The sequence below is a fragment of the Arvicola amphibius genome, chromosome X (assembly GCF_903992535.2).
Source record: "Arvicola amphibius chromosome X, mArvAmp1.2, whole genome shotgun sequence".
Lineage (NCBI taxonomy): Eukaryota > Metazoa > Chordata > Mammalia > Rodentia > Cricetidae > Arvicola > Arvicola amphibius.
Genome location: NC_052065.1, coordinates 42,337,912 through 42,363,693, shown reverse-complemented (window position 1 = coordinate 42,363,693; position 25,782 = coordinate 42,337,912). Strand labels below are relative to the sequence as shown.

The following is a 25,782-nucleotide window of genomic DNA, read 5'->3' as shown; positions in this document are numbered from 1 at the left end:
CTCAGAAGAGACAATGGGCCTTTAAACAATGTTGAAATTGTTAAAGACTATGGAGACTTTTAAAGTTGTATCAAACACAATTTGCATTCTGATATAGCCGCACACCTATGGGGACCAAGGAGTGGAATGTGGCAATTTGAATGACAAATGTCCTCTACAGACTGAGGTATTCGAAAACTTGGTCCCTAGCCAATGACACTGTTGAGGATGTTTAGGAGGTGTGGCACTGTTTGCAAAAGTATGTAGCTGGAGAAGCCTCACACTACTTTCAGTTTTCTCTCTTTGTTTTGGGGTTTGAGAATATGAGCGCTCCTACCTTGCTCTAGGTGCCATGACTCCTGCTTGCTGCCATGCTTCCTCACTATGCTGTGCTCTTAGCCCTCTGGAACAGTAAATCAAATAACCTCTTCCTCGTATTAAAAGAAATACTATAATCCAATCTCATTGGCATGCCTTTCTTTGCACCTTTGAATAGCTGAGAAAATGTTGTAAATTCAGCTGCACAGGGTCAAGGTAGATAGAACTCCAGGTAGAAAAATACAATCTGCATAGATTCTCTTAGAAATCTGAAGACTAAAACCCAAATGTCAGATATAGATTAAAAAAAAATAAAAGTTCACTTTAACATATTTGAAAGAATGCCAAATGAAAAAGCACAGTCACCCCAGAAGAAAATTAATATGTACACTCTTCTTTATTTTTTAATGTTTGAAGACATATGGCTCTTAGACATTACCAAATTTCTTAATTGCTGATCCAATTCAAATGAATGCCATCATTTGTCAGGGTCATTGTTGAGAGGACAAAATGTGAATGGTTAAGGGGCTCTTTAATTCGGAAATGCCATGTTCTTTTGGCCAAAACTGAAGTATTGGGTTTTTTTGTTCATTTGTTTTATTTTATCACAATTTTAACACTTATTTATGCATTAGTAGAAAATGTGTTGTTCTACAGTTTCCTAAATTTAATGTTTGTTTGTAACCATTATTCAAATAAGTGTGGCTATTTGTGTAATTATTTGCTTTTTTCTTCCTGTGTATGTGGCCCTGGGAACTGAACACATTTAGGCATGTGCTCTACCACTGCATCCAATTTTCAGTTCTTGAGTTGCTGTTTTCTAAGCTATTTACCTAGCCCAATTAAATAAAGAGACTAAGTCACTGAATATGAATCAAATCCTTCAGAATGTCTTTGCTTATTTTCTAGATACTTGTGTGTTATATTAAGCAATTGTTATACTTTTCATAGTTTCAAAAGTGATGCAAAAGGTTATACCTGCCTTCGGGTTTCTTTGGAATAGATAAACAAAGTGTGAAATCAGTAGATTATCTACTAAGGTCACCCTTCACAAAGAGGATTAAATTTTTCTGTAATCAAATGCTAGTCTCTGTCTGTGTTTGTAAACATAGAAAAGAAAAACGAAAGATAAAATCATTTTACAGTCTTTCTACAGCTCCATTTCTTCTGGCAGTAGCAAGTACCATAACTATAAACTAAACTGTGATATCTTTCTAAATCAAATACAGGGTTATTTAGGAATAACTAACATTGTATATGACCCAAGAAGTTATCATGAAACAGATGGACCAAATGTCACAGACCAAAGTGTCATGCGCACAGAGTAATCAATACAACCCCCTATAAGGGAAATTTTATGCAGCTTATTTTGGCATGCCACCTGCATTGATAGCTATGCAGTGCAGAATGTTCTAGTGTCTCTTTCAATTAGCTTGCCCTTTTGTTAGAAGCTGTTTCACTTGGAGGATTTTATGCAGCCTTTATGCCATATTTTGGAAAGGCACAAGTTGTAAAGCTAATTTCTAATTTTTCTCAATCATTACTATTTTCTCCACTTAAAATTATTATAATCTGAAATATGAATTGAGATATAAGCTAAATTCATATCAAAGTTATCAGTGTCATACTGTAGTCCTACATAGGATTGAGGAATTTTCTTGCTAAAATCACATTACATTTCCATTAAATTTAAGTAAATTCTTACTCTAGTTGTAAAGCTATAGTTTATGTTACCTACCTAGAACTGAAAACCAAATTTGTATTCTACTATAAATCCTTCCAATAATTTTGTAGAAGGAATCTCATTTTCGTTGTTTCTCTTAAATTTTGTCATGTATTTATTTTAGTGCAAGAAACTATAGTTTTTTAATTTTCATGACATGTTCTTATTTTTCATTTTAATTTCTTTCTGGAAGAGGCATGACATATGCATACATTTAAATGATAAGAGGCAAGGATACTCATCAGTGGCTTATTTTTTCAAAACTTAAGGAAGATTTTTAAATGCCTATATGTGTAGATAAAGAAGGTGCACCTATTATTAAAGCTACATATGCAATGATTTAAACATTTTGTTAGGAGAATCTGAAAATCATTTTTAAAGAAGACTTTGTTGGGAAATTCAACAGTGGGGTGTCTTCTATACCTACACACATGGCTACTTAAAATTCTTCCTTAAGCCTTGAGAAAAAATGCATCCTAGTTCTGACTAATTAAATGTAACTAAGATTCCTAGGTTAACATTAAAGCAAATAAAAAGTATTTAGCAAACATCACAAAAATCAAAGTAAAGTCACTTTTAAAAGTACAAATACATAAATAACAATAAAAGTAAAATTGAAGCAGTAATTACAAAGAAATTTTGTTATGAATGTAATTAAACAAATGCTTTTGTAGTATGATTGAGCATCTTTTGGGTATATTCCCAAACAGCATTATTTGTAGTAGCCAGAACCCGGAAACAACCTAGATGCCCCTCAACTGAAGAATGGATAAAGAAAGTGTGGTACATTTACACATTAGGATACTACTCAGCAGTAAAAAACAATGACATCTTGAATTTTGCATGCAAATGGATGGAATTAGGAAAACACTATCCTACGTAAGGTAACCAGACTCCAAAAAATAATATGATATATACTCACTCATAAGTGGATAGTAGTCATAAACAAAGAACATTGAGCCTATAGTTCATGATCCTAGAGAAGCTAAGTAATAAGGTGAACCCAAAGAAAATCATATATAGACCCACCTGGAAATTGGAAACAGATAAGATCACCTGACAAAACTGGCAGTATGAGGGCAGGGGGTAGAAGGAAAGGGAGAAACAGAAGAAAGAGGAGGGGAGAAGGGGAAAGTTGAGGAGAATTTGAGGGAATGGGATAGTCGAAATAGAGGAAGGACAGATATGACAGCAAGGAAAGAGATATCCTGATTGAGGGAGCCATTATGGCGTTAGCAAGAAGCCTGGCTCTAGAAAACTTCCCAAGGAATCCACAAAAACGACCCCAGCTAAGACCCTGAGCAATAGAGGAGAGGGTGCCAAACTGGTCTTGCCTTGTAGTCAGACTGATGATTATCTTAAATATCACCATAGAACCTTTGCCTAACAACAGATGGAAACAGAGGCACAGTCCCACATCAGAGCACTGGACTGAGCTCCCAAGGTACAGTTGAAGAGTAGAAGCAATGAGCAAAGAGGTTATCAAGATTATGAAGGGTTCATCCACTGAAACAGTTTACCTAAGCTAATTGGAGCTCACCAACTCCAGCTAAACTGGGAAGGAAGCACAGGACCAAACTATTACCTCTGAATGTGGTTGACAGTTGTATGACTGGGATAGACTGGTCACTGGCAGTGGTAATGGGATTTATATCCACTTCATGTACTAGCTTTTTGGGATCCTATTCTCTTTGGATATATACCTTGCTCAGCCTAGATGTAGAAGGGAGGGCCTTGGACTTTCCACAAAGCGATGTGCCTTACCCTCTAGTTAGATTCAATGGCAGTGGGGTGGAAGGTTATGTGGAGGGAATGAGAGGAGGGGGAATTTGGATTGGTATTTTTTTAAAAAAAAAAAAACATCTTTTAAAGAAGGAAAAACATTGTAATTATGTAATCAATAATTTTGACTTACACCTATATGGTAAAACTATAAATTAAACAGAATTTTATTCAGTAAATTTTAGATATGAGTTTAAATTTTTATTTAATATTTTACTTATTAATTTCTTCATACATGTTTCTATGTATGAAGATGTGCCAGCAATTGCATATGGAAATTCAGAGGATGATTTCTTTCCTTTTACCATGTAGATCATGGGGATTAACCTTCAGGCTAGGCAGTAGCATCTTTAACTTCTAAGCCATATAACCAGCCCAATACGAGTTTTTAAAAAGGATTGGTGGTGGCACATGCCTTTAATCCCAGCAGTTGGCAGGCAGAGTCAGGAAGATTTCTGTGAGTTCAAGGCCAGCCTGGTCTACAAGAGCTAGGTCCAGGAAGGGCTCTAAAGCTACAAAGAAACCCTGTCTTGAAAAACCAAACACACACACACACAACATGATTGTAGCAAAATAGTTGTTTAGATTCAATTTCTTCTCCCTCTTTTTCTGTCGCTCTGTATTTCCAGGCCTTCCCTCTCCCTTCTCCTTGTCTTATCTTCATTGCCTTACACTTTCTGAAAGAACTCTTTCATAATAATTAATAGTTGGAGTGAAAATAAATCTGTAACAATATTAGATGTGTTTGATCATAAGTATTCAATTATCATCTTCTGTGTATCCTTGAGGTGAATTGCTTGATTCATATTAGTATTACACTTATCTCTCTGTGTGGCCATATTTGAATTTTATCTTCAGGGCCTCCTTAATTCATACTAGCCTGTAATTTGCTAAGTAAACTATGACAGCCTAGAACTTGAAGGGATCTTATCACTTCTTCCCATATGATAGTGTTACAAGCATGAGCCACCATGCCTGGCTTGCAAGTTATTTTAATCTTGAATATAATGTATATATACACTAAATAATTATAGTTTGTTTTTCTCTAAAAAAATAGAAGCAAGAGAAAATTTATAAATAGGGAGTTAGGTCTAAGTCTGTCAATACTAAGGATATATAGATTACTTCCTGAACATTTGTTCAGGAATAGCTGAAAATCTGAATCCAATCTCAGAAACCCACATGAACTAGAAGGAAAGAACCAACATCACAAAGCTGTTCTTTCATCACTCCATGCAAGCTGTGCCATATCCATGCACATATGCATACTAAAATACATGTGTGCATATGCACACACAAACCAATTTTTTAGAATATTTAAGCAAAAGAAAACTCTGGAAAGCTTACACAGGCTAGAATAATAAGAGAAAATAAACATTGCATTTTCACAAAAGCTCAGCACCTAGACCTGCCTTTAAAGCAAGCAGTAAACCAATGAAAGTAAATCAGGTTGAGGCAATAGTAAATGTAGAAACGAGACAGATTATGCTGTTCAGTAAGATGAGAGCAGACAAGTTCTACCTGGTCAAGGTTAGAAGATGAATTGAGTTTGAAACAGGATATACAATTACAAAAGCTACAGGAAACTTTCACCCTCTTTTCATCAGGAGTGTGCACAGGAGTATAATGCTAACACAATTTCTCTTATACTGAAGGAATTGAATAATGCATTTATTTTTTCTGCAGTGATTTATCAAAATATATGAAGTAGTCCATTCTATTCCAATCACCAGTTTCTTTACTGAAGTATGTTGGCTGATTGCAGGGCCTCTAAACTTCAGAGAATATTAGAACCATATAAAATGCTCATTGAAAGTATAGATTCCTAGCCTTTCCTCGTAGCATATACAAGTCAGCACACCTGGGAAAAACCAAAGAATTTATAATTATTTTATTTTTAAGAATACAAAGTTTGAAATGATGCTGAAACCATTGACCTAAGAAAAACATTTTTGAAGCATTAATTTTGCTAAAATGATTTCATTGAGAGTCATCAGAAGAGTTGCTATGAGGGCACCAAATCAGTATAAAGCAGCATCTTCCACAAAGACTTTCTCATCCTTCATATATATGGCATTCCCATCATCTGATACAATAGCACAGGTAAATAAATGGCCCTTTGAAAACCTTATATGATATACTCTTGGATCTCCATATTTCCCATTGTTGTCCTTCCATGACAAACAGCAAGAGTCTCCAGAACAGATTTCTTCTTGAGATGGGCTTTACTTGGATAAGTTATACAACTTTATAAGCCCTAGAATTCACCTTTTAAAGCCTGAATTTCCTCTTCTCTTTTTAATATTTGGATCAGAAAAAAAATAGACATATATATCCACACACATATACATTACAGATCTGGAGGAAATGAAATACCATACTTCCCAGTTAATAACACTAACAAAAATTATTCAGAAATTACACTGGTTATTAGTGATAATATTTCAAAAGAAATTATTCTGATTGTAAATAAAAGAGAATTTTAGAACACTGAATCTCTACCTAGGCATGTAGTAGGAGCTGGTAACAGATGGTACCTGTTTGGGTCTCAGATTGTGACATATTTTAATGAACATTAAATTCTTATTCACTGCCTGAGTCAGCAGGGGAATTTTACCTCGGATTCTAGACCAGCTGTCAGATTTTGTTAATTGGCTTAAACTATCAAATGGTAAGACTTATACAAAACATATTTTCACTTTGTTCATAGTAAAGGTGACATAATATGAATTTTAATCGCATTGAGATTTTATTGAGACTTCACTAAGACAGAATTTTCATAGTCCTGAGTCTGAGAAAGTCTTTTATTCACAAAATGCCACATAGTAGCACATGATGGTTAGAAATGACAGTTTGGAATCACAGTCACTTTGCTTAATCACAGTCACACATCACTTACATGATATGGGGAGTTTCAAAATAGCTTGAGAGGTCGCATCCTGAGTCTAGATGCCTTAGTGCTCTTTTAACTCAGCCACTAGTGTTATATAATACCTGTTATATAGGTTATATATTTCCCTACACCTCAATTACCTCTTCTAAAATAATCTAAGTAGCTTATCTGAAAGAACTTTAAACAATGCAAGTGAGGATACACTAACTTTATAGCATTTGGACTTTCTTGTATAGATTTCTCTGACTGATACTCGATAGTAACTACCTATTAAATGAATAATATGTGTGATTCACCATTCTGAATGCTAAGGACATGACAGTAAACACATCAGAGTACCCATATTCGTTGAGTTTGTCAACTTTCCACAAATTTAGACATAACTGAGACGAGAGAATCTCTGCCAACAAAGTGATTCGTTCAGGACGGCATGGAGCCATGTATTGAAAGCATTTTTTGATTGCTAATTGGTGTAGGAAGTTCTACTACTAGGTGGGTGGTCCTGGGTGATACAAGAAAGGTGACAAAAGTCAAGCATGCGAGAAAGCCAGTGAGCAGCATCCCTTCATGCCTTCTGCTTCAGTTTAGAGTACTTGTATCTCATCAGTGTACCCGACTACATTAGCATAATTAGTTGTCAACAATTGATTGACCCAAAGAATCAATCTTTTGTTTCCAAAGACTGATTTTCATAAATTTCTGGCCTAAGGATGTAGAGGCCATGCATTCTTTCCTCTAGAAAAGATGCCATCTTTCCTCAGTTGACCTTCTGTTTTTGTGGAAATGGCAATGTACATCACATTCTTCTTTATATTTATTTTCCTCACTTTTTTTAGGAAAAGGGTCTTATGTGTCTCAGGTTGTCCTGGAATTCTCACTATATTGTGAAGCATAAACTTGTGATCCTAATCACCCTGCTTTGCCTCCCAAGTACAGGCATTACAAGTGTGTATGAACATGCTCAATTTATGTGGTTCTGGGAACTAACAGGAATTCCTGCATGCTGTGCAAGCACTTAACTAAATGAGTTGTATCCACAGATCTCTCCTGATTCTTATTATGCCATTTTCGCTCTTCTCCTTACATTCTTGAACTCTAGTTATTCAATCCACTTATTAAGATTTGTCCTCTGACTGAAAAAGCATGGGATCAAACCGGACTCTCTGAACGTGGCGGACAATGAGGGCTGACTGAGAAGCCAAGGACAATGGCACTGGGTTTTGATCCTACTGCATGTACTGGCTTTGAGGGAGCCTAGTCTGATTGGATGCTCACCTTCCTGGACCTGGATGGAGGGGGGAGGACCTTGGACTTCCCTCAGGGCAGGGAACTCTGACTGCTCTTTGGACTGGAGAGGGAAGGGGAAGGGAATGGGGGGAGGGGGAAGGAAATGGGAGGTGGGGAGGAGGTGGAAAATTTTTAATAATAAAAATAAAAAAATTGTTTTCTGTCCCTCTGTCCTTCACTCAATTGTACAGATTCCCCGAATTTCTACCTTTTTTATTCATTATTTCACACTACCCAGTCTCTCTGTAGCATGTCTAATTGTCCTTAATGAATTGACTACTGAGGTATCAATTTCTGAGAATCTGGTGTATCTGTTGACAACTAAGTGTTTTCACATAGATGTGGCACTTTCACCTTAACATTTGTTAATCTAAGTTATCATTCTTTTCATTCAGATACTTTCTCCTACACTCTCCTATTTGGCTGAATCCAGTCTCCAACTTGAGAAGTTTGTGCACTATCCTACGCTATTTGATTTTTATTACTCAAACTAATGCTCAACCCTACAGATGGAATGATAAATATGCTGTGTTGTTTTATGTATTACTCTGAGGATTACCTTTAATTCTATTACTTTTAAAATATGTTGTTTAAAATTTATAAGGAAAGCAAACAAATGCTTCTTAGTGCTGCTTTAAATTTACCTGAAGTTTTCCTCTGGGTATGCCTATAAAACTATTTTGCTTAAAAATAATTTTAAAGCATATCTATAACCTTTCCAAGTTTAAGAAAAGTATAAATAATCAAGCAGTGGTGGGGCAAGCCTTTAATCCAAGCACTTGGAAGACAAAGGCAAGCGGCTCTCTGTGAGTTCGAGGACAACCTGCTCTATAGAGTGAGCTCCAGGACAGTTAGGTCCGTTACACTGAGATCCATATCTTGATGTAAAAAGGAAAGAAAGAAAGAAAGAAAAAAAGAAAAAAAGAAAGAGAAACGAGACGAAAGAAGGAAGGAAGGAAGGAAGGAAGGAAGGAAGGAAGGAAGGAAGGAAGGAAGGCACATATAACAACTGTGAACAATCTGTAATGTAAGCATAAATAATGACTAAGTGATTTAAGACAAGATAGAATGGACAATGTTAAAAAATGATAATTATATTATTGTGCTTTAAAAATTATTGAAGGCAAAATATACCTACAGATATTTTTTGAAGACTTGATACCATTTCATTTTGATCCTTAAAGCCACTTGTTTGAATCTTCTTCATTGCTTCCTCTTTTTCTGAAAGCCATGTACTAAAACGGCACTGAAAGAGATCAAAGAAGAACTATTTAAAATAGATCCTTTTGTTACTTGTCCAATTTAACACCTTTTCAGCTTCATGACAGACCCAATTTCTTCCTACAGAAACGCACCTGTTCTTCAGTAAAACGCTGCCATTTTAGAAGAATATCTTGTAAAAGAACCCAGCGCTCTTCAGTCCACTTGCAGATATTTGCCCATCGATCGCCCAGTACCTGCAGATGGGGAAACAATCACATTATAAAACAATTGCCCCACAACTTCATTTCAAATGGCAGAAGTGCTTTTCCATAGTATCCTATTTTGAATGCCATGTAAAGAGTAGTTTTCCTGTTTCTACTCATGATTAAATAAGCAATGTGCCTTTTATATACTTTCAGACAACTTCACTCTTTCTTCTACATTCCATTTAAAAGCAGGGCTACTTTAATGCAATCTAAAGCAGTTAACCAACCATTATTTGAATGTCTCTGTAAGTGTAAAATAGAAAAGATGAAATGGAGAATCATAAAGGATCGATACACAATATAAAATGTACCAAAATATTACAGTAACCCCCATATGGATGTGCAAATCTTATGTGTCAATAGAAAAAGACAGGAAATATTTTTCCAATGATAACATTAAAATAAATGTCTCTTTTAGACCTGAAAATATACCCTTTAAAGTAAACATCTAAATATTATATACAAAGCAAAAAATAAAAAAGTCTTATTTTATAATGTATCAGTAATTGAAATTGCCTAAGAAAATGGTTATTCATTTATTTTTCCAAGTATTGATGGTTTATTTTATCTTGGTTATTACAAAATTCTTAATTATTATTAGAAAAGTATCAAATTTTTTGTCTGTTGATTACAACAGTGAGATAATACTGCTGTTCTATGAGAAAAAACTGCTATGTATTTATTGTGTCCCTTATGTCTATGTATATACACTATTTTTATATGTAACATAAACCAAAATCATTAACAATACTTTTGAATTGGAGAATAAATATCGTAACAAATTTTATGTCACAAAATTTTGTCATTTACCTTAAGGACTTCAGAGACTAAAGTTTTTAACCTTTTACTCTTTTTGTTTATATCAATAATGTTTTCTGATAGCTACTGGTTCACTAAAGCCAGACATATCACAAAATATGTGATATTTTATGTAAAATCACTGTAATGGAAAGTATAATTCCTATTTTGAAATATTGTAACTAATATGTATAGAAATTACAGTGTTTCCTTTTTAACTCTTAAATACTTACACAATGTGCTTTTTTATTATTGCACTCATTCTTGCATCATTCATTCAAAAGATTTCCATATTTTCAAATGATACCTCATCACAATTTCTACTTTTTTGCATCCATTTACTCACTTTATAAATATTTATGCTTGATACTCAACTTCATATAGACAAACAAAAAACCCAGGATAGCCAAAACAATTCTGTCCAAAAAAGGAACTACTGAAGGCAGTACAATCCTTGACTTCAAGCTTTACTATAGAGCTATAGCATTGAAAATGGCTGGGTATTGGCTTAAAAACAGACAGGACTACTAAGGGAACTGAATTGAAGACCTAAATATCAATCCACACACCTACAAACACATAATTTTTGACAAAGAATCAAAAATATAAAACGAAAAAAGAAAGCATATTCAATAATTGGTGTTAGCATAACTGGATATCAACATGCAGAATAATGAAAATAGATCTAATGCCATTCACAAAACTCAAGTCCAAATGGATCAAAGATCTCAACATAAAACCAATCACACTGAACCTCATAGAAGGGAAAGTGGGAAGCACACTTGAACACATTGGCACAGGAGACAACTTTCTAAATATCGTCCCAGTAGTACAGACAATGAGAGAAACAATTATAAATGTGACTTCCTGAAACTGAGAAGCTTCTGTAAAGCAAAGGACATTGTCAACAAGACAAAACGGCAGCCTACAGAATGGGAAAAAAATTTTCACCAACCCCACATCAGACAGAAGGCTGATCTCCAAATATACAAAGAACTCAAGAAATTGGTCACCAAAAGAACAATTAATCCAATAAAAAATGGAGTACAGACCTAAACAGAGAAGTCTCAACAGAGGAATCTAAAATGGCTGAAAGGTACTTAAGGAAATGTTCAACCTCCTTAGTCATCAGAGAAATGCAAATCAAAACAACTCTGAGATTCCATCTTACACCTGTAAGGATGGCCAAGATCAGAAAAACACTGATGACAGCTTATGCTGGAGAGAATATGGGGTAAAGGCTTTCATCATTTATATTGCCTACAAATATTGGATATACTTCAAAAATATAAGAAATACATACTATACAATGTGTTATACCTTTTGTAAATTCTAAAACACTGATAATTAAACACTCTTTTAGGTACCTAACTGAACTATTTATGATAACTATTAAAAGAATACCATTTAAAGTACTATTTGTTTGCAAATAATGCTTGAATTGATAATTATTCCTGTAGGTTTGATTTCTCCCCCATGTCACTTAGAGTTTATAAGTTCCTGTTTATTTATTCATCAGTCATGAATGTATTCATTTTTATTGAGAATCTAATGCACCAAATAAAACACAAAAAATTTAGGCACTGAATTATTCCTCCAAATTTTGTTGAAGCATTATACCCTACCTTTACCTTAAGATCTGTCACAATGACTTGTCAAGACCTCATTTAAAGTAGAGATTAATTTAAAATGAATCTACATGGATTGAATCTAAATCACTTTTACTTATTTCTTAAAAAATGGTATTCTGCAAAAAAGATCACGCATGTGCACAGAGAACAAAGACCATATAAAGACACAGGAATATGGTAGTCCCCTGAAATTCAGACTTATAAGACTCTCCCAATATACTTGATCTTAGACTTCTTGCAAACTGAACAATAAAAAATAATTAACTATATTAAAATAGCCTCTGAGAAATTTTATATTATGGATTCTTCTCAAACTAACATAACATTTAAACTCTTTTTTGATCAAATAGTACAGACATGAAGATGATTTTTTTTTAAATAACAGCTGCCTAAATATTGAAACAGTCTGTAGAGGAAAATGGCATATATTGCTTAAGAGTTTCTCCAGTGTCCAATTTAAGTGTAAGAATCCCTTACGGTTTTAGAAATAATGCATGTAACAGGGTTGCTAGATAAATATTGTAAACATTAAACATAAATGCAAAAGCGGTGAATAACAACATCCCTTGAAGTGAGAAAAAATTAAGTTCTATTTGTATTCTCATTTAAACCTAGCCATGATAAGATTAAAGGTCAGTTCCCTTACCCTAACACATTTTCATGGGCTAAATCATAACTCCCTTGTTAGTTATGTTCAAATTCACATTTGGGGGGACTTTTCCCTTCCCATTTCATTCACATCTTATACTGTATTCCGTATCAAGAACATATGTTGTCTGCATCTCTTTGTTTAATTGAGTTGCTTTTGCAAAGCACAATGTGAAAAATGCCCACCAAAAGAAGATTTGGGTAAGTGAAAGTGACAAGAATTTGACAAGCCTGGGAGGTAAAACTTAGACCAGCAATCCTTGAAGTTAAGAATGTCTGTGATAGAATGAGAGTGCCAGATGTGTTTGGCACTAAGAAATAAAGTGATGCCAGGAATATGACTACTAAGAAGACATATGCCATAGACCACACAATAGAGCTGTCACAAAGGAGTGGGCTTCATAAAAGAGGGAGGCAGTAAGTAGCCTGTCTCCTTTTATTTCCCTTCAATACTCGATAATACACACCCAGATAAATGAATTGTTTGTGTAACAGGCCTTCTCAAAACTAACTTCTTTTTTCTTGAGTTCCAATTTTCACTTTTTAAGTAACCAAGTCCATCTGGTTCTTTCACGATGTGTTCATTCAACAGAACATTCAACATAAATGATATATTTTGGGGACCTCTGAGTGCCAGCCTCTGTGTCCCCTCAGGGTCCAGAAGAAGACTTACAGCAAGTACTGAATCTAGATCTGAGGGGGAAATGTGATGGAGGAGTGTTTATGTGTTACTTTCATTATTAATAAAGAAAACTGCCTTGGCCCTTTAAGAGAAAATTAGGTAGGTGGAGTAGACAGAACAGAATTGTGGGAACAAGGAAGTAGAGTGGGGGAGACGCTTCAGGAATCGCCATACGAGTCTCCATGCTGCTCCTCTCCGAGATGGACGCAGGTTAAGATCTCTCCTGGTAAGCCACATGTCGTGGTGCTACCCAGATTAGTAAATATGGGTTAAAGGAAGATGTGAGAATTAACTAATAAGAGGCTGAAACTATGGGCCAGGCAGTGTTTTAAAAGAATACAGTTTCCGTGTAATTATTTCGGATAAAGTTAGCCGGTTGCTGGGAACTGGGCGGCGGGACGCAGCCCCGCCGCTTCACACTACAGATTGGCGCTCCAACGTGGTGACTAAATCCACTTAAAAACCTTGCCCGCTTGGGATCGGAAAGAAAGTTCTCTGAGACCATGCCAATGGCTCACTGCTCCCTGCCTGCACCTGGGCAGATGGCGGAATCAGGCTTAGGCGAGCGGGACAGCATTTGCGGATTCCTGCCGCCATAGAGAGAGAGATGTTTTCAGACTGCACGGTGCTCTGCGCTTCAGATTCGGCTGTGACTTGGATTAAAAGAGTTTCTGTGCTGCACGCTCAGTCTCAGAATTAAACTGCTGAGTGCGGCTCCAATGTCGACTGCTGTGCACCTGGAACTTTGTGCAGCTCAGGGGCACCAAATGACTGAGGCAGTAGCAGCTTTGGCTCTGCTCCGCCATGCTGAACTGTACTGAGCTCAGGCAGGAACTATCGTAATTACCATGATAACAGCGCAGTTAAGGTTTAGACTTGGCTGGAAACAGGCAGTACCGTATTACCTATAAGTGGCGCAACTTAAGTTTTTAAGAAGTGCTTAACATTTTAAGAAATGCTCCTGGATAGTAAAAAATTACAGATTCACAATAGGACAGATTCAGACATATAAGACCCCCATATGGGTCACAATGTTGGATGACTGTACGTAGGCTTGAGAGAGAGAAAAAAATAAATATATAGAGAATAAAGTTAATGCCTTAAAAAAGGGGTAAAGTCTTTAAAGAGACAGAATAAAGTAAAGTGATAGAGTGAAAATAAGCCACGTAAAAATGGAAAATTCACAGAGAGTCTGGATTATGTATTTTGTTGTGTTTTCTTTGATTTTTTTGACTGTAAAGGAGCTAAGTACAGAGAGACATTTCATTATATGGGCTGCCAGGCTAGACCAGAATGGACATCTTAACGGTATGACTTCAGGATTTGGATCTAAGAACATGATGCTTTGGAAAAGAGTTTCTTCTTTTGTTTTCACAGAGGACGAGACTCTGTGGATTGCTTCTATCCCAATATGGTATGATAGACCACGCCCTCCTGAAAGGTTGCTGTGAACATCTTCAAAAAATTACTTCACTCAACTGCCAACTGAGAGGAACCTAGCAGACAGGTTATACCATGAAAGACCTAAATAACAACGCCCCCACTCAGCAGGAAGCAGTTTGGAGAGAAATAACTGCGCCCATTTTCCCAAATATTGTTTATAAATGTTCTTTTACATTTAAAGGGGGAGATGATATAGATATGAATTTGCATTGGTATAGATTTTAAGGTCAATTTTGTTATATGTATATGTATTTCTGATCTTGATTAAGCTATTGTGATTGTAGTTCATTTTAAAAACTATAATGTATAATTAGGAAATATAGGTTGTTAATGGATAATCATTGATAATAGTTAAGCTTGTAGTCATGTTATTAGATTTTCTAGATATGTAGAAATATATTTCAGATAGGCATTCTTCATATCTTTCAAAGACTGCAGAATATGGCATTTAATGTTTTAATAACTTAGGGTTTTTCATGACAATGAGACACGTCTGCTCCTGGCAGCACCAATCTACTTCAAGAGGAAGATGGGCATCGAAGAGGCTACTTATGGAGTTTGTTAGCCATTTGGGCAAGAAACTGCTCTTGGCTGGACTGTTCCATAAACTGGACACAAAGAACCCGCAGAGAGAGGACTGCTGAACTTGCCTAAAGGTGAGATGGTCTTTCGGGGTTCAGATTCATGAAAGAGTCTGCAAGACGTTCTGCAGGACACAGCAGAAAGTGACTGAACTGTCTTTGGAATTTCCTGCTTCATGAAAATGTCTGCTGGATACTTATGGGCCTGTAGGCTGAAGATGGATGCCCCAACGGTACAGAGGAACTTTGGGTGACTGTCCAGGCAGCGAGTTGTCTCTGTCATTTCTAGAGTTTTATAAGTTACTTATTTCTTATTTACTTAGGTAGCATTATATCCTTCTGGAGTCTTTGATGGAGTTGAAGAATAAATAGATAGTTATAGCTTTCCTTAGTTATGATAAAAGATAAAATAGATTTAAATATTGTAACTGTAATACTTGCTTGATAACTGTTTTGTTACATGTAATTTTACTATGTTAAAGTTAAAGCCTTTCTTTTTTGTTTAAACAGAAAAAGGGGAAATGATGGAGGAGTGTTTATGTGTTACTTTCATTATTAATAAAGAAAACTGCCTTGGCCCTTTAAGAGAAAATTAGGTAGGTGGAGTAGACAGAACAGAATTGTGGGAACAAGGAAGTAGAGTGGGGGAGACGCTTCAGGAATCGCCATACGAGTCTCCATGCTGCTCCTCTCCGAGATGGACGCAGGTTAAGATCTCTCCTGGTAAGCCACATGTCGTGGTGCTACCCAGATTAGTAAATATGGGTTAAAGGAAGATGTGAGAATTAGCCAATAAGAGGCTGAAACTATGGGCCAGGCAGTGTTTTAAAAGAATACAGTTTCCGTGTAATTATTTCGGGTCTAAAGCTAGCCAGCGGCGGGTGGCAGGACGCAGCCCCGCCGCTTCACACTACAGAAATGAATTCTCCAAGTTTCTTTATTCCTCCCCTGCTATATATATATATATATATATATATATATATATTCATATATTCATATATTTAAGTTTCCAGTTTACACACACACACACACACACCCCAAAGGCAATTCTCTGATTCTCTGAAGTTGGATGTCCCTTTATTTTTGAAAGTTCCAATGAGATCTATACGAAAGATTCATTTCCTGACTGCATGTCCTGACAAATGGAAGACAGTTACAGGGAGGGGGCTTTTAATGTATCTCAGGAAACAGATGAAGATAGACTGTGGGAACCAAGGTTCTTGACTCTGTGACTAAATTTCCCCCGAAGGTCCCACAGAGTGTAGAGGATTACCCAGTACACCCAGTACATGGGAAAATAATTGTGCCCAACAATCCATAGAGTCTGCTTGCGCCCAAGGGAGGCATGCTTATGGCGTCACAAGAGACCTACTGTGAGAATCAGCCAATATGCAAAAGGTAGTGGGTTCAGCCCTTCTGAACTGGGTTTGCCTCTATCAGAATGCATTCATTCTGGTGGGTCAAAGCCTTCTGCCTTATCAGCTGAAATCTCACTGCAGGATTCCTGTGGACCACAGCAGACTATAGCTTCAAATTTGTGCTAATCTATAGTTATAGAGATGTTTGAATCTCAAGATTCTCACATTTTGAGTTTTCCATATTGCGTTTTTAGCAAAAGTTTGACTACATTTAACTACATATTTTAGTCTAACCCACTTAACAAGAATTTTAAGTATAATGTTAATAAACCAGTCCAAGACATATTTGACATTGTAACTGAACATTGGCTTAATCACATAAGAAATCAGAAAATGCTTACATTTTAGATAAAGACTGTGTATTACTTTTTGTACTTTTATACCTTTTGTGGTACTTTTTTAAAGAGGTAAATATAACTGATGTGTTGATGAAACTTTGCCTCGGTGGCTAGACTAAAAATGTAATGACAGAAACATGCTCTTTGCTTACCATTCCATTAAGTTCTACAAATTATTTTCTTTATGAGTTTTAAGAAATATCAATGAGTAGATGCAGAAAGGCCATTTGATCATTCTTGCTACTGTTATTGTTTGCATAGTGTTAATTAATGTTATTTGGAAGCATAGCAAATTTTTCTGTAGTCTCTAGCTCCCTCAGGACTAGTAAACAGTAACAGTAGAAAGTAAAGAACATTCTATCATGTAACCTTTTCAGTATCCATCACACTCCCAGTGATTCCTCACAGGAAGACATTTTACTGCTCCTTATGACTGGGAACTCTAAAGCAGACAGATTCCCTACCTTTCTGGTTAATATCTCAGAGATGAATATCACCTGTGTTACTGGAAACCTTGATTACTGTCTTACAAATCTTTCTTCTTTACTAAGTAACTATTTTACCAGTAATTTGAGGTAAATTTGAAGGACTAAAGAAGCAAATGATTTAGCAAAAATGACAATCTTTCCAAAAGTGATCTACAAATTCAATGCAATCCCATCAAAATCCCAACAAAGTTCTTCAAAAGAGCAATATTCAACTTCATAAGGAAAAAACAAAAAACCCAGGATAGGTCAAACAATCTTGTACAATAAAGGAGTATCTGAAGGCATCACTTTCCCTGAGACATCTCTGACTTTAAGCTCTACTGTAGAGCTAGAGTAATAAAAACAGCATGGTATTGGCATAAAACAGACAAAGGGATCAATGGAATTGAATCAAATACCCTGACATGAGCCCACACACCTATAAACACTTAATTTTTGACAAAAAAATCCAAAACTATGCAATGGAAAAAAAGAAAGCATCTTCAACAAATGGTGCTGGTATAACTGGATGTCAGTACATAGAAGATGCAAATAAATCAATATCTATTGCCCTGCGCAAAACACAAGTCCAAGTGGCTCAAAGAACTCAACATAAATCCAGTTACACTGAAGCACATAGAAGAGAAAGTGGGAAATGGCCTTGAACACATTAGCACAGGAGAATAATTCTTGAATATAATACCAGTAGCAGAGATACTGAAAACAACAATTAATAAATGGGACCTCTTGAAGCTGAAAAGCTTCTGTATGGCAAATGACACTATCAATAAGACAAAATGGCAGTCTACAGAGTGAGAAAAGATTTCACTAACCCCATATTTGACAGAGGACTGATATCCAAAGTATATAAATAACTCAAGAAACTACACATCGAAATACCAAATAATACTGTTAAAATGGGGTATAGACTTAAACAGATAATTCTTAACAGAGGAATCTTGAATGTCTGAGATACACTTAAAGAAATGTTCAACACCCTTAGTTATCAGAAAAATGTAAATCAAAATGACTCTGAGATATCATCTTACACCTGTCAGAATGACCAAGATAAAAACCACTAATGACAGAGTATGTTGGAGAGGATGTGGAGTAAGAGGAACACTCTTCCACTACTGATGGGAGTGCAAACTTCTACAGCCACTTTGGAAATAAATATGGCAATTTCTCAGAAAATTAGAAATCAACCTACCTCAAGACCCAGTGATACCACTCTTGGGCCTATGTCCAAAGAATTCTCAACCATACCATAAGGACACGTGCTCAACTATGTTCATAGCAGTATTATTCATAATAGCCAGAACCTGGAAACAACCAAGATGCCCCTCAACCAAAGAATGGATAATGAAAATCTGGTATGTCTACACAATGGAATATTACTCAGTGGAAATAAATGACCTCATAAAAATTGCAGGCAAAACGATGGAACTAGAAAAAAATCATTCTGAGTGATATAATCCAGACCCAGAAAGAAAAGTGTGGTAAGTACTCACTCATAAATGGATAGTAGATGTAAAACAAAGGATAGCTAGACTCTAACCCTCAGTCCCAGAAGAAGCTCAGTAAAATGAGGACCCTACAAAAAAGAAATAAATGAGACATCCTGGGTAAATTGGGAAGGAAGAATAAAGGGGGAGAGAATGGGGATAAGAGAATGAGGGATCAGGATGGTTGAGTTGTGGAGTAGAAAGGATGGGTAGAGTAATGAAAGAGATGTCTTGATACAGGGGCCATTATAGGGTTAGGGAGAAACCCTGGTGCCAGGGAAGACTACCAGGAATCCACAAGGATGACCACAGTTAAGGTACCTCCTAGCAATAGTGGACCGAATATGCCTGACTGCCTTAGTGTGTAATCAGATTGGGTGACTATCCTAATAGCTATCATGGAGCCTTCATCTAGTACCTTATGGAATTAGATGCAGATATCCACAGACAAGCACTGTACCGAGCTTCAGGAGTCAAGTGGAAGAGAAAACAAAGGGATTATATGAGTAAGGGAGACAAGATCCAGACAGGAAAACCCACAGAGACAGTGGATCTAAGCTTGTGGGAGCTCATGGACCCTAGATGGACAGCTAGGGAGCCAGCATGGGACCAACCTAGTTCCTCTGCATCTGGGTGACAGTTGTGTATCTTGGTCTGTTGTGGTCACCCTCAACCATAAAGTTTTGTTGCTATGTCATGATTGTAATTTTGCTACTGCTATGAATCATGATGTAAATATTCGACATGCAGGATATCAGATATGTGAATCCAGTGAAAGGGCCAACCAACCCCCAAATGAAATGTGCCCCATATCTTGAGCATAACTGTTTTATGTGCCATTCTGCCCTATCGACCTCAGAAAATAGATTGTGAAAACTTACTATAATCATTAATTGATATGAAGTGTCCTTCTGTATATGTGTTGCTTTTATTGGCTAATGAATAAAGTAGCTTTGGCCAATGCCTTAGCAGAGTAAAATCAGGTGGGAAATTCCAACAGGGAGATAGAAAGAGAGAGAGTAGGCAGAGTCAAAGAAATGCCATGTAGCTGCTGAAGTAGAAGGAGACCCCTGGAGCTTTTCCAGTAAGCTACAGTCTTGTGGCGATACTCAGATTAATTTAAATAGGTTAATTTAAGTTATAAGAGCTAGGTAGAAATACACCTAAGCTATTGGACAAACAATGTTGTCATTAATATAGTTTCTATGTGATTATTTGGGTCTGGGCAGTTGGGAAATGAATAAGCAGTCTTGGTGTACAATTAATAATACAGAGAAATATGGAAAGTACCAATGTGAGCAACCCTAATCTTCAATTATACATAGTATAAGAATAACTGTGTTTGCCCAATTCAGTAACACCTGTTGGGGAATTCAATCATGGCATGAACTCTGTCTCAGTTGCATCCCTAGTAAAAAATCAGGCAACAGGATCTGTTCTGGTAATCTCAAATCCATCTTATTTCTAAGTTCAGATTAGGCTATATATATGAAAGTACTCTGAGATTTGTGATGAATTATTGAGATGACAGTGATTGGTAAAGATTTGCAGTTCAGCCGACAGAAAATCAGCCTTTTACCAAATGCAAAAATTCTGAAGTGCTACAAAATAGTAATTGAAGACACATCAAACGTGTCTGTATGAAATAAAATTGTAATTTTTTTTCATATTTATTTGGCACCCATAAATATAAACTGTCACAAAAGAGCTGAAATACCTTTTGCTTTTCCATTTAAAACAGGACTATGCTTCAATATATATTGTATTTGGAAGGAATTATAAATAGCAGATAGCTCCTGCACTTCATTTTAAATATTGTCATTGAAATAGTCTGCATCCTATAGGAAATTACTCATTTTTTTATCTTTTAACCCTGACTGCTCCTTGGACTGGCAAGGGATGGGGAGGAGAGTTAAGGGAGGGTGAAGGTAATGGTAGGTGGGGAGGAGGTGGAAATTTTTAGTAATAAAAATAAATTAAAAATACATGAGAGGAAAAAAACAAAAAACTCTCTACTACTGCGATTAATAAATTATGCTACCACTTATGAAAAATCACAAATTTCTATAAATATACAAAATAAAATGAATTAAATAAGAGTGAGAGAATGGAGGATTGATGAAGTTAAGAGAAATTTAAAGTTCATGGTAAAAAAAAAAACAAGAGATTTTTGATTTCTCTTAAGGTCAACATGAAGGTAAATAAATAGGTCAAGGACTACTAAATCAACAGTAATTGCCAGAGAGGCTAGAAATTTTACCCTTTACTTTATTGTCAATATCATATATTAAATAACAAATAATTATAAAGTATTATGTGGGCCAAATATAATGAATAAATAGATAGTTATAGCTTTCCTTAGGTATGATAAAAAATAAAATAGATCTAAATATTGTAGCTGTAATTCTTGCTTGACAACTGTTTTGTTATATGTAATTTTGCTATGTTAAAGTTAAAGCTTCCTCTTTTTTTGTTTAAACAGAAAAAGGGTGCTGGGATCAAAACTCCCATATACATAACAAGAAGCAATCAGTTTTAAACTCTGGGTCATCGCTCCAGCATCAGAAAACAGATTCCTAAATGACTACATTAAATCTTAGCCTCGGCATTCCCAATTTTTCTTATATGAAGTGTAACCTAGTCTTCATTTATGAGTTCTATGGACTGTTTTCAAGCTGCTTCTCTCCAAAAAAAGCATCACCTTAAATAATTCCATCATGAGGCTACTTTTTTTTAGGTCGTTGAATCCAATGTGTTTTTAGTATCTGGAAATATTATTTGTCTTATAAAATGTTCTATTGTAGTTTTTGGCCAGTCAACAGTCAGAAGGAATTCTGTTCTACAGGTGTTTAAAATCTTTTCTGAAAAGGTATAGGAAAGGCTGAGTATTGGATTTTTGCCTTCTAACAATTAGTCACTTTCACATCAGAAGTGTGGAGTTCCTTCAAACTTGGTATCTTATTGTGTCGGCAGTATGCATGTGTGCAATACAAAATTCACCCTATATTTCATGATACATTGCCATGGACGATAACAAACATTTTTAGATCTCAGCAATTTTATTAGAATATAAGCAATTAGCATAGGTTGAAGTAGATAGTGATACTTTGTGATAAAAAATATTAAATCTATTAGAAATTTATTATTCCTTTGTCACTTAATAACAGAAATGAGATAGAGTTGTTGCAGATTGGCAGTCTAAAGCAGTATCCCAATGACATGACTTTTCTCTGGAATGAAAAAATAATTCGCCTAACAGACAAGAAAACAAATATAAGTCTTTAAGAAATTGTGTTATAGGTTAGGTTGGAGATACTGTTAAGAACTACTTTAGGCTCATAAAATCATTTAAACTTGTAATGGAGGGACCCTTTGAGATATTAGATTTGTTGCTCCTATCTGTCACAAAGGAAGCACAGGCCTTTCTTGGGCCCAATGAACCTTATAAGCAGCAGACTAGGGAGGTAGCTCCATAAATAAAGTGCTTCCCATGCAAGTAAGAGCACCAGAGTTTGGTCCCCAGGCAGCCATGCAAAAATGAAGGAGCTGTGATGCACACCTGTAATCCAAGTATTCAGGATTGGAGGATAGCGACAGGAGGATCGTTGGGATCTGCTAGCCAGAGTGTTTGGCAAAATTTGTGGGATCAAAGTTGAGAGAGAAACCTTATCTCAAAAATTGAGACTGAGAGTAGTTATCAAGGTTTACCCACATTCCACCTCTGGCTCCATGCATGTAGCCACACACACACACACCTGCATATCATCAGGCATGCTTATATAAAACAGACTTTGAAATATCCACATTATCATTTTTGCCTGTTCTTTTTTTAATGTTTATTTTTATTTTATGTGTATGTATATGTGATTGAGTGTATTTATTTCTCTTCACCATGTGTTTGCAGGAGACCCCCTAGACAAGAAGAGGTGTTAGAACCTGTTTATCTACATACAGATAGTTGTGAGTTGCCATGTGTGGATGTTGATCCTCTGCAATAGCAGCAACTGGACTAACCTTGGAGTCTTCTCTCCATCCCTGTTTTTTTAGTTTTGGGGGGTGAAATTTCTCATTTAGGCAAAGCTGATTATTGTACAGTTGAGGTCGGCCTCAGACTTCTAATTCCCATGACTCTACCACTGAAGTGCTAGAATTACAGGCTTTTGCTGCCCTACTTTATACTTTTACAGAAGCACAATACCTTAAATTGGATTGGAAAGGGGGGTTGAATGGCTGAAACCCAACTAACTTCTATCATTTGCAGGAGAACAAAGACTGGGAGCTTAAATGAATGAATACACCAAAGGTACTCCCTTTTTAATAATTTAATAAATTTCACATTAATTTTTGCCCACACTAAGACTCGAAGGATACATAAACAGTATTGTTTGGCTAGTTCTCTAATGCATACATTTCAAGTATAATAAAAACTAATTAGATCTGAATTTGTGGATTTCCTCAAAGGCAAGGAAAATGCTGTGAGCAAGCAGCGAAGTTAATGAAATGGAGAATACACAAACGGAATGATTTGAATTTGGATGATTAATAGATTACTTTACCTACGTTAAATAAATCACACTTTGAAATTTTCTAAATACATTTTCAAGTAGGAATTAAATGCTGAAAAGGAATTATTCAGTTAAAGAAAAATCTGACCTTCAGTTGTTCTTCCAAAGCAGCCGTTGCATGATCGCCACTAGATTCATCAACCACTACTACCATGTGAGTTAGAGAGTTGACTCTGACTTGTTCCTGCTCTAGATCTTCTTGAAGCACCTGAAAGAAAGTAATCCAAAATGAATATTTAAAAACATCTCTTCCCAAGTGCATGTGAGTTATTTCTCCCATGTATGGGGTATTGGGATCACTTAGTAAACTAGACTGAGTTCAAACCAATTTTCTGTTATTTTACTTGGTAAGTATATTTTCTGTTTTATTTGAGCTCTAAAGTATGATGGCAGGTCGCATTGTGAGGGGTCCGGTTAGCGTGCACTTCTCACACACTCTCACCTTTTCAAGGACTTTGTTTTAATTATCTGTATTTCCAGCATCCTAGGTATTCTACTTTAATAAAATTTCCTAGCATCATAGAAAGGAAGTAATCACTCTTGAAACAATAGTCAGAAGGTTCTTTTAAATATGTTCACCTTCATTGAAAAATATTTTATTTTCACAATGATTCTCTGTGCTTAGTGAACCTGACCTTCATTGTCTACTATCACCTCAAAGTATTCTTGCAAGGCTGTCAAATTCAATATTCATTTTCACAGCATCTCACTTCACACTATTATCTTCTATCTGAAGAGGTATTTCCTCTTCTTCAACTATTTCCTCTCCTTCAACTATTTTCTTAGTCATATCTGTCAATTTCTTACTACATGTTTCAAAAAATAAAGATTTACAAAAACTTGGCAATAACATCATCCTTACCTGGAGCTGCAGCCCCCCAAATCCTCAATATAGTACACTATTATATGGATTTGCTCTAACTGGTATTTAAAACATCTAGATAACAAGTTTCTAAAAGTATTTTGTTATGTAATAGAAAAATGGTAAGATAGTTTGGGGGTATGGTCTTTTATTTTCTGTCAATCCTACTGCCTGTACATACAAAACAATAATGTATGGGACCTATCGACTACATCTTAGTTATTAAAATGTTATAAAAGGGTATAGAGAAACTTGTTAGGATGGATAAACCATAATTTTAAATACATAAACACTTTAATAATAGGACTTTTATTCTTCAAGCTTCAATATTGGAGATTACTGTGAGATCACTTTAATTCATTTTAAATTTTCATGCTGTTTTTTCAAGTGAAGAAATTTATGATAAAATGACTATATTCCTATTTTGTGTGTGATATGTATACTGCTCATAATGCATTTGACATTCTAAAGCTTGCACTGGTTAATAAAACTCTTTCTGCTAGGAGACTGAAATGGAAACATTAGCATTTAAAGTTGTCCTTGAAAGTGATGTCAAGTATCCCTCCTCCCCACCCACTTCTTTCTTTGAGTTACATAAGCTAAGACTTTCAGCATGTCAGCCAGGAAGATTTAGAACAATTAAGACAATACTATTATAATCTGGTTTCTAGAACTTTAGAAAATGATTTTTCCTATATTTCCTCATGAAATTATATATATATGTGTAATATATTATATAATTATATACATATATTTAATCATGTATTCAAAAGTAAAGGTATACTCAGAAATGTCAGTCTGAATACTGTTTTACACATAAATTACAATCACAGCTTCAATACCATAGTAAAGGAATACATAGAAATCATTGTTTGATTTATGAAATACTTACTTCCACAAAGAAAATCTCTATAAAGTACATGGAATGAATATACTACTGATTTTTCTAGTATTAAACTGATTTCTTATTGTGTATTTGTTCTAAAATTAGATATTTGGATTTTTTGCCATTTTTATAAATAATGTACATTTCATTCTTTTGAAAGAAATCTTAATACAAGGTATTACTGAAACCAATGGTGATCTGATAAATTTAAAGTGAAAGTACCATTTAAATGACCAGAGCGATTTGAAGAAACATTTGAGAGACTCTCCATACTGGCTTATTGAGCACATAGCACTGGATTAGGCTCCATGTATGACTTAATCTTATATCTGATAACTTTTCTTCTCTTCTGTGACTTTTTAATATTGTAATGTCTCTGGCTTAAATTGCTAATATTAAGCAAACTTTTCTGAGCAAATTCAGTAATTGCAAAATAGAAAACCTTGTAAAATTCCTTGTTCTGAACTTTCAACACCCAAAATTATTAAGAATCATTATCACAGTATT

General features: G+C 35.5%; 1 protein-coding gene across 1 annotated transcript in view; it reads right to left on the bottom strand.

The window, feature by feature from the left end:
- Dmd (dystrophin) overlaps positions 1-25,782 on the bottom strand; it is a 1,847,711-nt gene that overhangs the window by 1,436,166 nt on the left and 385,763 nt on the right. The window contains 3 exon segments of the mRNA XM_038316167.1: positions 9,121-9,228; positions 9,338-9,439; positions 23,616-23,735. Of these exon segments, the coding sequence (XP_038172095.1) occupies positions 9,121-9,228; positions 9,338-9,439; positions 23,616-23,735 (330 nt within the window).